This window comes from Argiope bruennichi, chromosome 10, assembly GCF_947563725.1.
Source record: "Argiope bruennichi chromosome 10, qqArgBrue1.1, whole genome shotgun sequence".
Classification (NCBI taxonomy): Eukaryota; Metazoa; Arthropoda; class Arachnida; order Araneae; family Araneidae; genus Argiope; species Argiope bruennichi.
The window spans coordinates 68275346-68291801 of NC_079160.1; the positions used below are offsets into that span (position 1 = coordinate 68275346).

At 24.2% G+C, this 16456-nt stretch overlaps 1 protein-coding gene across 3 annotated transcripts in view; it reads right to left on the bottom strand.

The window, feature by feature from the left end:
• LOC129987814 (EF-hand calcium-binding domain-containing protein 6-like) overlaps positions 1-16456 on the bottom strand; it is a 40555-nt gene that overhangs the window by 3269 nt on the left and 20830 nt on the right. The window contains exons 1-17 of one of the 3 annotated variants that reach the window (XM_056095751.1): positions 14761-14881; positions 13708-13830; positions 13494-13606; positions 13265-13384; positions 12671-12774; positions 11491-11545; positions 10835-10971; positions 9991-10152; positions 8576-8675; positions 8340-8488; positions 7640-7747; positions 7439-7547; positions 6338-6400; positions 5650-5784; positions 4934-5122; positions 4540-4773; positions 1738-2208 (exon numbers count right to left, since the gene is read on the bottom strand). In XM_056095751.1, the coding sequence (XP_055951726.1) occupies positions 1738-2208; positions 4540-4773; positions 4934-5122; positions 5650-5784; positions 6338-6400; positions 7439-7547; positions 7640-7747; positions 8340-8488; positions 8576-8675; positions 9991-10152; positions 10835-10971; positions 11491-11545; positions 12671-12774; positions 13265-13384; positions 13494-13606; positions 13708-13822 (2364 nt within the window). In that variant the 5' untranslated portion in view covers positions 13823-13830; positions 14761-14881. Of the gene's footprint in view, positions 1-1737; positions 2209-4539; positions 4774-4933; positions 5123-5649; positions 5785-6232; positions 6401-7438; positions 7548-7639; positions 7748-8339; positions 8489-8575; positions 8676-9990; positions 10153-10834; positions 10972-11490; positions 11546-12670; positions 12775-13264; positions 13385-13493; positions 13607-13707; positions 13831-14760; positions 14882-16456 lie in introns of those variants that run through there. The other 2 variants (XM_056095750.1, XM_056095752.1) reach the window with 2 other exon arrangements.

Consider the following 16456-nt stretch of genomic DNA (forward strand, 5'->3'; position numbering starts at 1 on the left):
TAAATCATTATTAACAATAAGATAATATTACCAAAATTTAACATACATTGTAACTAGTGAATGAAATGTCTTTTTATTTTATCAAAATAGATTAATTTCAACTCAATAAAAAATATTTTGAATCAAAATTCACATTTCACTCATTGTTATATTTATTATTAAGCATTTTTTTATTATTTAATATGAAGAATATAATATAATGCAAGTTATTTTTATATTTTAATAATTTTAGTATGGACTCTTTATAATAAAGATAAATGTGTGTTTGTGTGTTAGCGTTCTGTAGATTAGATTGCTTGACATAGAACTATCAAATTTGGTACATAAATACTTTGAAAAGTAGGTATATGCAGCTCAGATGAATTCTTCTGAAATTTCAGTTAGAATTTTAATTTTTAAAAAAAGAAGCAAATTTTTGGCATTTTTTTGTAAAAACTTCCAAAAATGTAACTACAAAAAAAAAAAAAAATCATTGATGCCAATTTTGTTGCTGTATAAATATTTTTTTCTATATTTAAACAATTAAAAATATTTTAAGGATTTTCTTCCACAAGAATTTTAAGAATTCTGAATGAATATTAAATATATCATGAACAAAAATACAAAAACATAAAATTCTAGGAGAATGCCAAAGTTAGTGATAAAAGTTACTTTTAAAGTTGTAAATATTTCATCATTTTTGTTTCACCATCTGAATTACTATCTTATCCTGAACACATTAATGGTACAGCAGATTTCAAGGAAGTGAGTGATATATTTACTACTGGAGACATTACAAAAGATTTAATTTTGTAAAATTCTAAGTGTTCACTAATTTTCTAAATCTGATTAAGGTGAAAAGAAATTCCAAATTTGGTGTTGTTTTTAGTTAGGCTACACTGTTAAAAAAAAAGGCTAGAAACAGCAGAATGTATATATTTTTTTATGACTTCCAGGGGAGCTGACAGAAAATAAGAAAAATGTGTAATAAAATGAATAGAATGACATAAGATTTCTAAAATAACTTGAAATATATATCTACAAAAATCCAAAGCTTTAAATATTTTGCTGAAAAGGCCATAAAATATCTAATTAAAAATTTTGGCAATCATTAATCTTGGTGAATCTGTTGGTCGCCAAAGATGGCTATTATTTCAATAAATATGCCATATTAATATTTTTAAAGGATAGATAGTCTACATCAATATACACACATCATATTATATGAGCATAAATATGTTAACTGACAAGGAATTTAATTTTTCAGTTTTCATTTTAGTTGAATGCAGTTACACAATTGGTATAATAAAATTCAGTCCTTTTTATTATAAAAAAATTCTGCTGTACATTAGTGGACTGAAAAGTAGAAAATACTTTATCAAAATATTGTTATTGATTAAAAAACTCATAGCAATACTACAAAGCAACGAGATCATATCACAAGAGAGAAAAAGTTATTATATTATCCGGATGTATAAATTTCAATTAAAATATTTTGTATAATAAATAACATTAAAAGCATGTTTTAAAAACTTTTATTATTAAATATAAAAAAATTACACTAAATTTTACACAATTTCAATCCCACATGTTTAATTTTTAATGTAAATTGGGTTGTTTATATGACACCTAAAACATGAATATATTTATAGATAAGTAAAAATACATTTATAATATATGTATTCAACATGTAATAAGAAAATTTTTTTCAAATAAATATGCTAGAATAAGATTAAACCATTAAAACAAATAACTTACATGTCTTTTCAGCTTATTAGAGTTGGCACTTGATAATGAATGAACTGTAACATTGCCAACATTGAGTGATCTAAACTGTTTGTACTGCTCATTTGTTAAAACACTGCAGCCCTGACCTTGAATAGTTAAATTGGATTCACTTTTTCCTCTATTTGATTCATTGTCCAAGAGACTTTGTTGTTCCCATGAATGTTTTGTAAATGCAGATTTAGGCCTGACAGTTGATTTATAAGAACGGATGCTGGCAGTTGAAATGGAACTAGCTGTTTTAGGCCTTTCCTTCAAAGAATTAGCTGAATTAAATGATTTTCTTGATGACTGTGAGGAAGAATGTATATTTAAATGAGATACAACACTTGCTTTATCACTTTCAGAATGATTACTATAATCTTGAATAAAATCATTTAAAAATATTTCATATTTCAATAGCCCAATCTCATTGAGAGGTAGTGAATTCCACAGCATGTTAATCTGAAATAAAAAAAAGTTGTGTATAATATTACATTATATATATATAATGAATAAGCAGCATATACAATAGGGGATCATCTCGAAAGTGTAGCACTCTTTGAAAGAAGTTGCTGTACTCTTAAAAATAACTTTAAAAACTAGTTTTCCCCCTTTTTTAAGTTTAGTTGGTTATTTTTCTTTGCAGAGAATTATATGATAAATGAAAATGAAATAATAATAACGAGATGAATGTAGTGTATTTAGTAATCAAAATTCACTAAATGTGCAAAACTAAATGATACACTGAAAAGTGTTTTGTTCTCCTTCCATCAATTTTCAAATCAATTGAACTCAGATTTTTGTAGCTTGGATTTGTCTGTTGACCAATAGATGCCTTTTTTTTTTTTCTTCTCTCCACCACATTTATAACTCACGTTTGCTTTCAATAATTTTTTTTTTCACTCTCTATTTCACATCTGTTTTTATTTTTTTGTTTGTTTGTTTGCTTCAGTTCTGTTTTCATGTCATCTTAACATAAACTGTGTATTAAATATTTTTGTTTTCTTTTGTTAAAAATCATTTTTATAAAAAGGCATTTATGATTCTCTAAAATAATATTCAAATAATTACAGCTATGAATTTTGCCTTATTTAGGGGTAATTTTTTCTCTTAAATTGTATTTCAGTTATATTCTTTTTGGGAAATGTTGGCAGGTGTACTCATTTCAGAACTAGCAACCTGCCCCTTAGTTACATACATATATAGTATATAAGAATGTATATTTAAAAAATTACAGTTAAATTTTTTTTTTAATAATATATTATGGAACACTTTATATATTTTTCAAATTTTGTTTTAAAATAAAAATTAAAAATAATGTAAATTATAATTGATCAATGTTCTATAAAATTGTAATAGAATATTGATTAGAAATATATGTACTTATAATTTGCCTTTTTATTTATCAGTATTATTTTACATAAAACTTAAAAAAAATTCTATTACTGTGAAAATTAAAAAAATATATATATGAACTTATGTATAAAAAAAAGACTTTTAACAGTTTTTTTTAAAATCTGGAAAACATATTACACGATTGATACAAAAGTAAACTTTTTTTAAATAAAATTTTCTACTAGGGAAAAAAAAGGGGGGGGGGGGAGAACCTGTTCTAAGTGAACAAAAAGTATTCAAAACTAAGAATTTTTAAAATTTACATATATTTAACTATACTTATCATATACATAAGTTGACCTACATATTCTGTTATATCTGTTTCACTTAAAAGTGATTCAAAAGACTGAGTTAAGTAAGTGATAAGATTCCATAAAAATAAATTTTTAATAAACAAAGAATAACCAAATGCATAACTAATAATTTTAAGTTCAACATTAAATATATGAATCATTTATCATTTTTAATGAACAGACTTATCAAAAATTTATCAATGAATTTTGTTAATTTATATTTCATTTGAAATCTTATTATCTTTAGATATATCATATCATAAAATTCAATTATTACCTATCAGCTTCTAATTTCAAGAGAAATCTCTAAACTATTACTTCACTATACAAAGAAAAAAACTGTAACAGATTTCTTGAGCCAAAATCAATGCCTTGATTCTGAAAATTTTTATTTAATATGAAAGCTTATGATGATTAGAAACATCCTAATTGATTACCAGCACCCTTCAATTTCATTCTCAAGAGATATTGCAAAGTAAAGTTTTATATAGCCTTCAGCATCAAAATAGTTGACTTTGCCAATTAATTTCATCACTTTACAAGCATAACTAACTAATCATAATGCTTTATGTTTATTATGCTAGTTTGCATTACTACTTTCTTTCTTATAAGGTGTAGCTCATCAAAGTTATTTAACATTATTAAATTAATAAACACTATCAATATTGTAAGTGAATAGCTATTCACTGAAGGCAACTGATCACAATATCTTTTATATTGTTCGATGACATGAAATCTCCATTTGAATCCTCAAGTAGTTTTACATGCCACTTTAATTAATCTTTGATTCCAGAACAAATGATGAAAAAATAACCATCACTCCATTCACCAAATTTCCATTTCATACTAAAATGAAGATTGTCTCAGTATGCACTAGGGACATAACAGAGTGTATCAAACCTAAGATGCTCTCCCTTCTAAGTGGATTCTTTTATGGGACATGTAATATTAATATTGCAAAACAATATCTGGTTTTTCTGGATTTAACATTAATAAGTTCTTCAATGAAACTTAGATTATTGAATTTCATTTAAATGTATTAGAATTTTCATAAAATTTTTCCTCAAATAAAATGATGACTAGAATCATGAGTATGAATCAATACCTGTTCTTCAGTCATCCTGAAAACATACTTATTTAGTAATTTTGTTAAAACTTCTTTTCTTGCAATTCCAGCATTGCAGTAATCATAATTCTTAAATTCTTCAAGAAAATATTCCTTCTGAGCTTTCACTGCTTCCTTAACATTCTTCAATAATTCTTGATTATTCATTTTCTTTACAACTGAATCCTGAGCATCAGTTAATTTTTTCACACATAATGCCCACTTTTCTTCATCCTAATACAAAAATTAAAGATTAAATATCAAAGAAAAACTGTATTATTTAAAGGTTCACTTTAATTTACTCAATGAATTTCTTAAAAACTAACTATATTTTGGAAAATAAATATATTTTCAAAAATTATTTGGATTCAGATTAGATAAGTAATGTATTTACTTCGTATGGACTCTTCTTATAACATTTTATGAGATCACTATAGAAAATTTTGTTACAGTACTTTGGAAAATTCTGCAATAATTCATGGAATTGAGAATCACTTAAAGAAAAGCAGAAGCTATCTAAAATCTTCTTCAGATCATCAAGATGCATGACACCTGTTTCTTCAGCATCAAAAGCATTTATGGCCTAAAAGTAAAAATGAACAATTCATTGCATTTTTCTATAATTCTATGTATTAGTTTTTTTTAACTCATTGAATGGTTATTACATATCGTTTAAGCCTGAATAAAAACTGCATTAAATTTTTATATGCCTTATAAAATTTTTACAGATTTTTAAGAGAATTAATACATTCTCAATGGTTAAAAGGAAGATATGAAAAAAACAACTAATGTAACAGTTAAAATAATTTAAGTTAAATAAATTTGTTTCAAAAATGCTGTATTTGTAAAAATAGATGTTAGAATAAACTACAGATCAATGAAATGAGACATAGTTTTTTTATTAACAAAAATCTGAAAAATAAGTTTGATGAAAATTCACTTTGTCTTCCTTTTGGAATTTTTTTTTATATATTGTCATGTAGGTAGTTTAGTGTGGAACTCAATGACACACACAAGTAATATAAATAAAATATTCTTAGGAAATTTAAAATTGTTTAACTTCATGTGATTTTTAATAATTATGTATCAAAATATTACATCTAATCTTACCTTTTCAATATTCTTTAAGTTTTTGTTGAAATACTTCTTAAATTCTTTTTTTAACTTTTCTCTTGATAGATAAGCATTAGGATTTTCCAGCTGCATTTCTTCACTTTCATGTTTTGTGGTCCCTTTACTTGTTTCCTTTAAAAAGAAAAAAGATAAATAAAAAAATGAGTTCCTTTGAAAAAAAATTCAACATAAAAATTTAGAACATACGTAATATAATTATTTGGATAAAATTAATTCATTTCGATAAGTCACTACTTTGAATCAAAGCATATGCAGTTCAACAATTTTTTTTCTTCTACTTTATACCTAATATTTAAAATAATGTGATCGATAATGAACTTTGATTACATTTCATAATTATGGGGGAAATTTTCAAAGGCAAACTGTTTTTCCCAGATTTGTAGATAATAAATGTTTTTATTTTAATATTATTTATATATTAAAAATAAATAATGGATTGAAAGGATCGTAATAATAGATTATTAATTTAGAAAGTTTAAAATTGTATGTGTAGTCTTATTTTCTATATTTAGTCTTGAGAATAGACAAATAATTAAGAAGTTAAAAAAATATTTCTTACAGTCAAAGCAGTATTAAGCATGGATAAAAACTTTTCACAATCTATAACATTGGAATGTGCAGGATCAAGTACAAACATAAGAGCACGGAATTCTTCTTCACTCACAGGGAATGTTAGATATAAATTGATTGTTCTTCTGAATTCTGATCTAGTGATAACCTTCGTATTCTATAAAAAATAATGAATTATGAATTAGTAGTAATCGTGAAATCTAAGTTGACAACATAAAAAACAGAATACAATGATAGCTCTTTTAGATTTTTTTTTAATGAAAACTTTCATTTACCTGTCAATATAGAATTCGGTTTCATAAAATTTTTACCAAAATTAACTTATTTAATGCTATTTTAAAAAATGGTATTTGGTACAGTTGAAACATAATGAAAATTTTTGTGATATCAACATAATTTTTTAATAACAACATTTTTGTGTGTGTGTGTGTGTGTGTGTATGAGAGACTGCACTAGGATGCGCCAAATATTATTTAAAACAAATGTGATTGAAATCCATGATTATTTTTTGATAAAAAAATATTTTCTACTTTTCAGAATACTAACAAGCTTTTAAAACCGTTTTTATTTTTTCTTTTATTTAATCTTTAATATATTTATTAATTTATTATTATACATTTTATAATTAGTTTTCCTTATATACATTAAATATGAGATATGCCTTTTATACAGGATCAAAATTTATTTCAATTAGCAATATTTTAAAATTTAAGTGCATCAGAAATAAATTAAAAATTGATTATAAAATTCCAGTTTTACAAATAGAAGGCAAAACAATCAAAAATGTATAATAATTTTAATTATTTCAAAATAAATAAATAAATAAAATAACAAAAAAAATGAAAAATTTTAATTAATGCAATTTAGATTATAGTACAACTGGGCACATACATGCAATCAGGAGGCAATCATAATTAAAAGATTTTTTTATTCACTGTTGCAAAACATACCAAATGTTTATAGTTGCAAAATTAAGCTTATTCCTACTTCTTGCAAAACTACTTATAATACAATAATTAATTTTGGGAAAATGCAGTATTCCTTTTTTTTTGCATTGTTTTATGAAAGCTGTTATTTTTCAAAATGATTATTATGGGGATGGTTACTGATTGAATGATTATATTCTATTTGGAATTTTTCATGAATAAGAAATAGAAAAATAACCTATGTATAAAAACAAAGATAACTTTTATACCTTTGCTTGTGACTGCATTGTAAAAGATTTTTCAAAAAAATTGTCAGGTTCTTTTATATTTTGCTTGAGTTTTTCAAAAATGGATTTGCAAACATGCCAAGTATAGGACCTACAAAACCAATGATGTTGTATTCAACAAATCAGCAAACAAATGTCAATTTTTATAATCAACAATTAAAAAAATATTTAAAATATATTTACCCTGAAGCATGTGAAATTTGGCTTTGGCACTCAGCACCATCACTAGTGCATACACTTTTTAAAAAGTCATACCATCGAATTCTGTTAGTAGTTGGTGAAATATTAAAGCTGAAAAATATTTCAACTACACATTTAATTACAAATTCGTTTATATTTTGCATAAATAAATTAAAATACACAACTGAGAATAACTGCATGTTCATCATTTAAACTTAAAGAAAAACTACATGAATAATCTTTGTATTTGACACAACAATGAAAGCTAAACATAATTAAAAAAAAACATATCTGGGTATAATTATTATATTGTTACTCTGTAATATAATAATTAGTATGAAAGATATAATACATATTTCAATATATCATAGAAGAAAGAAATTAAATAAACCAACTTTCATTTTAAATATAGTCTCATTACATTGAATAAAGATAACTACTTTCAAATTTATTACTTTTCAGAATCATATTTAATATTACCTAACATGTATAAACATGTACATCATGACTCTTGTCCTGCTATCAACTTGACAATAAGTTTCAAGTTTTTATTTCATTTCTTTTAATAATGAATGGAATTTAAAAAAAAATTCATTCAATAACGAATAAAGGGTTTATAATTTACATCATACAAAATAAAATGAAGAAAGTAATCCCATGACACTAATTTAGGAATGAAATATTATTTCTATTGAATAATTACCTCATTAAAATTTGTTTGAAAAGTTGAGATGACATCGGCATAACAAAATAATTCAATACTTGATGGAAAACTGACAAAGGAACAGTGCCACTAGAACTAACATCTTTAATTTGAAAAGTACGTAGTAAAACTGGGAAAGCCTTTTCTATCTAAAAATCAATAAAGACATTTATTATACTTAGTGACGGAAACATAATAGTCTAGAGTTTTACAAATTAATATGATTGGCTATTTACCTTTTTCCTGAAAGTTTCTTTTATATTGTTGAAAACTTGGCCTTGAACATTTGGATCATCTCTACCTAGTTTTGCACATCTTTTCATAACCTGTTCTTCTCTAATGAATAAAAATGAATCAGAGAAGTAAATTATACACACATGCACGTGCACACACACACACACACACACACACACACACACACACACACACACACACACACACACACACACACACACACACACACAAATTTATGAGTAAATGTTTTCTATTTTCTATAGAAAGATTATGGCTGCTTTTTAATTTTAATAAAGTATCCAATGTATATAAAAACATTACAAACTTAAAATAAAATTATATTCTACTGTAATTTCTTTTTTTCAAAAATGTATCACATTTTAATGTAACATTTCTTTGTTTCATATAAAAAATGCAAGTTTTGCACACGTTTGTTTGGTTAGTAAATGAAATTTTAAAAAAATGAATTTAATATTACTGATAAAAATTATAATGATAAACTGTAAAAACACACACACATTTTTTTTTAGTTCAGACCATCAAATAGGAAATGAATCGTTTTTCACAAATAAAAAATACCTCATTTTCTTGCCTCTAAAGGGCAGTAAGCATTATAGAGATGCCAATCTGTGAAATTAAAAAAAAAAAAAAAAAAAGAGAGAGAGAGAGAGAGAGAAGAATTTTTTTTCTCATGAATTTTGAATTTCTGTGGATATATCATAAATTTGGAACCTCTATCAGTATGATTTTCACCAAGCAATATATTAAAAGCATAACACACACAAAAAAAGAGAAAATGTTAAAATTAAATGGGCACATTTCACATAAAATCGTCTGCTTGTACAGCTGCAAAGAATGGTTAAATCAAATTTATACACTTTTAATAAAAAGATAAGTTAAGCAAAAATATAATTTTTTTTGCCATTAATTTAAAAAAAAGAATATAATGCAGCTAAAATTATTTAAAGTTTATATTAAAAACTTTAAAAGAAACAATAAAAAATGTAATAAAAAATTAATAATCATAATTATGAAAAAAATTATTGCACACAGTTGCTTTGATTTTTCCATAATATCAAACATGAATGTGAAATGTATTTGAAAAAAAAAAAAAAAATCAATGAAGTAAGAAATTATCATGGAAAAATTTAATTCAGTCAAAGGGGGAAAAAATATCTTGCAAAGAATATAAATTTTTGTAAAATAAAAATTAGTTACGGGAATCAAACTTTTATTGAAGTGATGAATTTGATGTGTTAACTAAAACCCTACGAATATTATACTAATTTTTATACTCATAGAGAACAGTCCATTTGATTGTTTCATTATATTAAACTGCTAAAAAATAATATCAAAAATGTTAAAATAAGTTAGTTTGAATAAATACAGAAAATACAATTATTATTATTTGACATACCTAGAATAAGCAACATTAAATGATGGTGTGCAGGTATGGAGTTTAATTTGTGTGCTTCTTGGCACAAGTCTTTTATAAGATTCAGATCGTGTCCCTAATTTCAATAAAAAGTCTTTATAATTCAGAACTCCTCTACCAACTGGGTCATATAAATGCCATAATCTGAAATTGTCAGAAAATTATTCATTTTAAATCATTTTAATAAAGCATTTTGAACAAAGTAATAAAGAATAAGAAAAAGGTGTCATGCACATATGAAAAAAATGTAAAAAAAATAAAATTAAGGTTGATGGGAAAAAAAAAAAGAATTTGAAAATAAATAAAAACAATGAAAAAGAAATGAAAACTTACAATCATGCACATTTTCAGCGATAACCATCAGTAGTTTTGTCATAATTTCTAGATAAAATATACCAAAAAATAAATAAATAAAATAAAATAAAAAAAAAGTGCACAGGAAAAAAAAAAAAAGAATAGGAATATACATATTTCAGATATATGGAACAAACTTATTAAATATTTATAAAATACATATTACAAAAAAAAAAAAAAAAAAAAAAAAAAAAATTATATGAAATTTTTATGTCTTACACAATTTTTCCATATTCTTAAGAGAATTACTAGTAGTTAAAATGAAAGTTTATTTTATTAATTTCATTACTATTGTTGTATAATGTAAAAAAATATCCAAGAAATAAATTTTAAAAAAGCAACACATAGTTTTTCTGATTGTTTTATAAAAGTCATCAGATTTTTTTTTTGCCTCTCACAATTTTAAGAAAAATTCTAGAAATGATATAAAAATAAAATAAAACTCAAAATAACAACAATAAAAAAAAACTACCTATTGAATTGATCATCAGTCAAATGAAAGCAATAATTCTCTAATACATTCCGGAATTCATGTTTTTGTATCAAACCATCTTGATTAAAATCATACAACCACATGGAACGAATAAAGTTCTTTAAGTTTTTGCTGATCTGAAATAAAAAATGCATTATTTTTAATTAAATTTTGAAAAGACAAAGGATTTCTCAAATCATCACTTTATAATGTTTTGTAACCCTTTTTTTATAATTATATTTTGCTGATATTTAATTACACTTTTATTTGATAATTAAAAGTGTTCCCAATTCTTAATCTCTTATCCTTTAAGTAATTTATTTATTGAGAAATTTTAAGAATTTAATCAAATATAAGCAAACTGTGATTGACATGATCTATAACTTACAATAACATTATTTAAGAATGCAATGTTATCGTGTTTACCAACTAGTCAGTTTAGATATTTATTTAAATGCTAAGTATCAATACAGCAAGGTAAATAAAAATTGAAGGCATCAAATTGCATCTTTTAATGCATAAAAAAGTATTTGTATTTTTTAAAAGGAATAAAAGGTTTCTGAAACCTAGCTTTATAAGATCTGTCATAAACAAATGTTTTGAAACAGTTTTCTGTTATTAAAAATCAATTAATTTTACAATCTTATTATAAATACCTTTTGCTTCATTTTTACTTCAAGTTCTTCAACATTTAATTCCATCTTGTTAAAACTATGAGAAAGATTAAGAAATTTTTTAAAAAAATCATATTTACATGCAGAGTAATCTATTCGTTTTCAAAAACAATTGTACAAGAAATCTGCAGTGACAGAAAAAAAAAAACAAAGATACCACAATAGATAATTTTTGAAAATGAAAGAAGAAAAATTATATTTTTAATTATTAATATTTAACAATTATTTTGTTAGGTTAATGTACTATCATGTAATAAAATAGTACAAAAGAAAACAAAAATGCACAGCATCTTATTGCTGTGCATTTTTGTTTTCTTTTATTTTTTGCTATTATTTTTTATAACCAGTAATGATTATAAGAATTTACTTATATAACTAACTGCATACCAATTTATAATGTTTAAATAAATTATTAAATGCACATAAAATGAGTAATTACTTATAAATACTGTCAGCATGAAACAAATGAAACATCCTCATACATAGAATAAATACTGGGATTTCAAAAATATGCATAAAAAGGAATGTATCAAAAGCATTCAATAATGTTTCACAATAGAATTATAAGGCACACTTTCATGCATTACAAAAACAAATCACTTAGTTATAAGTTTATTTATAAAGAAAAATCATGTTTCATGCAGTAAAGGGAAATTAAAACAAAGAAATACATTTCAATATTTTAAAATCTGTATACATGTTTATTTTTAAAGGTAAATCACACACTACATACCTTCCCTTCAATATATTTGCTAGTATAGAATTATTTTATTATATTATATGCTAAAATACATAAATATACATGGAAAAGTAACTTTAATTGACTTATGAGCTGTTACAAAATTTCCTGTACTAGTGTTATTTTTGTAAATGCATAACTAAAAATAAAAGCTTAAATTTAAAAATGAAACTACTAAACACTTTTTCAATGTATTTATCATTTATGGCATAATATTTTTATAATATGGAAGTTTCAGCACTATTCCACAAAGGAGCCAAATCATCACTGAGCTTTAATGTTTATTTATTCTTCCATTTAGTATACCTAAAATTTACTAAATTTTATTGACTCACAAAAGGAATAATGCTAAAGTTTCATCAATAATTCATATTAAAATTTTCTTTATTTTAAGAGATGGAAAACCAAAATTGAGAAACTCACTCATTTTCTTTATCTTCAAAAGCATTATTTATTTCTTCTATCTTATTTGTGAGCCTTATTAAGAAAGATTTATAATTAATGAAACCATTTTCATCCAACTCATCCTATAAAAAAAATCAGAAATTAAGAAAACAACTCTTTTCTTCTTCCTTTTTTCGATATACAAATTAAAAATTTTATAATAAAAATGCTGAAGTAAAAATTGTAGAAAAAGCAAGCAAAGCATTAAAAAAAAAATGCAGAATGGATGTATTTTTTAAAAAAATTATATACAAATTAAATAATTTATAATTAATATGAAACAGTAAAAACAAATTATACTACGAAAAGTGAAATCACAACATCACAAGTGATAATTTTCTATTTTAAATAAATGCTGAAACTGTAGGGAACAAAATATTTAAAAACACTTTTCATATAATGAAAAACAAAATTTATAATACTAATAAAATAAAAATTATATGCAACTAAATTTTATAGCTAAACAAATAAGTTTTTCATTATAATAATGATAAACTAATTAGATTTCCTTTTTTACAAGACTGAACACTAAAACATAATGAGTAATATCTATGTTACTTGTAATAAACAAACCTTTCTTAATAGTTGACTAAATTCTTTTTCAGATAATGGATGACAAAATATATTTAAAACATTATGCAAGTTTCCAGGTAGTATTTTCCCATTTTTTTGCTTATCAAAACTTTTCAGTGCCTGGAATAATAAAATATTTATGTTGAAATAATTTTACTCATGTTTAATTTTCAAATAAATATTTAATTAATGAAATATAATTAATAAAATATTCAAAACTGTGTTTTACCTGAATTACAGCATAAAGTCTGCAGCTCAATTTATCTGATACTATATTCCTGATATTGGTGTGTGTAATATCTTGTTTAGAATAATGAGTAAAAGAAGACACACTTGAAATTTCTAAATATGGAAACAAAACAGAAAGAAGATGGGAACAAATTACAATATAAAAATAATATTTCTAAAAGAAAGTTGTCAAAATATATTTAAATGTATCATACCTGTGCTTGAATTAATTGATTTGGAACTTTTATGATCATTTTTCATTTCTACCTTATTGCTTTTAAATCCTGACATTTCTTTAAAATCTTCATATTCTTCTGAAGTAAGTACCATATTTAATTCTAAAATATGGATAATTAAGATCTAAAATCAATTTTTAACACACAGATTTGAACAAAATGCAGAGGCATAAATTATTTACCTTTCAAATATAATTTTATTAAACATACAGTTTCAGATATACATATAGAGTAAATAGATTTATTATGAAATGGCTAAAGAAGAAATGCTTTGAAAAGTATTGTCATTTTAAAGTTTAAATATATTTGAAGTTGAAATTCAAAAATTAGTTTCTGCTTTTGCCATTTCAAGTTGATAATAATAATATAATGTTACATTAAAAAACATTTTTCATTCGTAGATGGAATTCAAATTTTATAAGAAAAATATTCCCAAAATTAACATATAAAAATTTCTAGAAAACATAATAATTCAGTAATGATATATGATGAATAGATAATTTTTTAAAAAGTATGTCTCATTTGTTTTCTAAATATAAAACCTGATGCTATTATGAATGAATTGCAAAGATTATAGTCATATAGCGCAAAATATTATTACCTAACAGATAAAAGAAAAATTAATGCATCCACAAAAGGCTGTTTATTACCTGGAAAGTTTTCTTAATCAAAACGAAAGTGTTGTATCTATATATGCTACATGGCATTGAATTACACAAATTATTTTAGAAAATGCATAATTTTTAATAAAATATTTTTGATTTTTTTTTAAAAAAAGATAATATACTATAATATTATATAATATAATATAATTCATAAAAAATATATTTTATGAAAATATATTTTTCCTTCTGGCATACATATTTATGATTTTTCAATTGATAGTCGAAATTATATAGATAAAAACGCACATTCAACTTTTTAGATTTCGAACTATCTGTTGCTGATCTTAAATAAAGTATTTAAAAACCCACTGAATTATCATATAAAATTATTATTAGTTTAAAAGTATCAACGAAATTTCATTTTTACCTTTTTATAAAAGAAAAGTGAGAAAAGAAAAGCGTGCTTTATGAGACTCTTAAAACAAACTGAGGATGAAACTGAAACGAAACTAAACGAAATTAGGAAGCAAACTGAGAAGGAAACAGTATACGACACGCTCAAATTATGCTTTCGCGTTGCTATGGTGATACAAAGAGACGGTGACAGTGAATTCACGGAAGGCACTTTTGGAAAATCGTGAGTCATAAAATTGTTTGTTTTATACGAGCGCTCATCTGAACCAAAAGAATTTAATGTTATTGTACGGATAAGATAATGTGCAGTTAAATGTTTAGTTCAATGATATGAGCATCCTGTTTTGAAGCAACGCAGGACTTATTTTGAGATGTATTTAGAGCCATGGTCGGATGACGAAAATGATACATGAGATGGCACCTCTTCTCCAAGCTTTGGCACCACATCTGTAGAAGGACGTTTGACTCTCAGCGTTAGATTTAATATACACCAGGCCTATATGCACGATGGATCATTAGGGGATGGGGAATCGGGTTTCAACTTGGTGCACACTAGTCCTGTAACTTTATCACTAGGTTGCTGCGGCACCTTCTCCTAAGTTGGTAATTAAATATAAGCAATTATTTTTGTTACATGATTGTGATATCTAGTTAACTAATTTTATTGAATATGTCATGCCATCTGATTTTTGATTTAAATTAAGTAATACTTAGTTTTTATATGTTACGCATTATACATTTTTTGCGAAATATTATGAGTTTAATTCATATGTTTTATACAAAAATAGTTACAGAATTCGAATATTTCACATTAAGAGGAGTGATTCAACATCATATCAGGAAAGATTATTATAATGTGACATTCAATGAAAAGAAAAGTATTTAAAACTATTTTACTGAATTTTGCAATTTAGTCGAGTTCAAAACCAAACTGGCAAAAAAAAAAAAAAAAAAAACAAAGATATTGTACAGATTATGGTATATCTCACTGTACTACTCAAGAGTGTCTTGAAGTCCAATATATATTTCTAATAAGTTGGCTTTCAAATCTCTCATGATCGATATATTTTTTAGACTAACCTACCTTATTGAATTGTATGAGTGTTACTAGGAATGGACCTTATAATATTTAATATCGCATTTAGATAAAGAGGATGATACTTGAGCCATCATCTCATTCTCCAAACTTCTGTGTTACATTAACATGAAGTCATCTGATTACCATGATTCTCACTTGCCGTGTGACTGAAGGAAGTAAAAATCTTATTTATTATAAATATCTGGTTTATTCAAAATTTTATAATTTTCTTTCTTTTCATTATCATTTCATTCAATATGTTATACCAAAATCACAAATTTTATTAAAATTTCTTAATAGTGATTTTATTAATTTGGAATTCGATGTCCTGAATCAGGAAGCGTTGTTGATTTTTCTGTTATTAGGAGATGGCTTGTCTTCATTCAGATATAACTTCTCTTAGTTAAAATGTTAATGAAAAAAAAAAAAAAAGCAATTGTGCTTATTTATACTACACTACTTTCTTTTTTTTTTTTTATGAAATTGTAAGAACACTTTTCCGATTTAACCCTTCCCCCTTCAGACATGGAAAAAAAATGCAGGAAATGTGAAGTTTATAAATTGAAAAGAAATTTCTGAATGAAGATGGGAAAAAAGGATGGGTTTTGGAAAATAATAAATTTATTGGGGC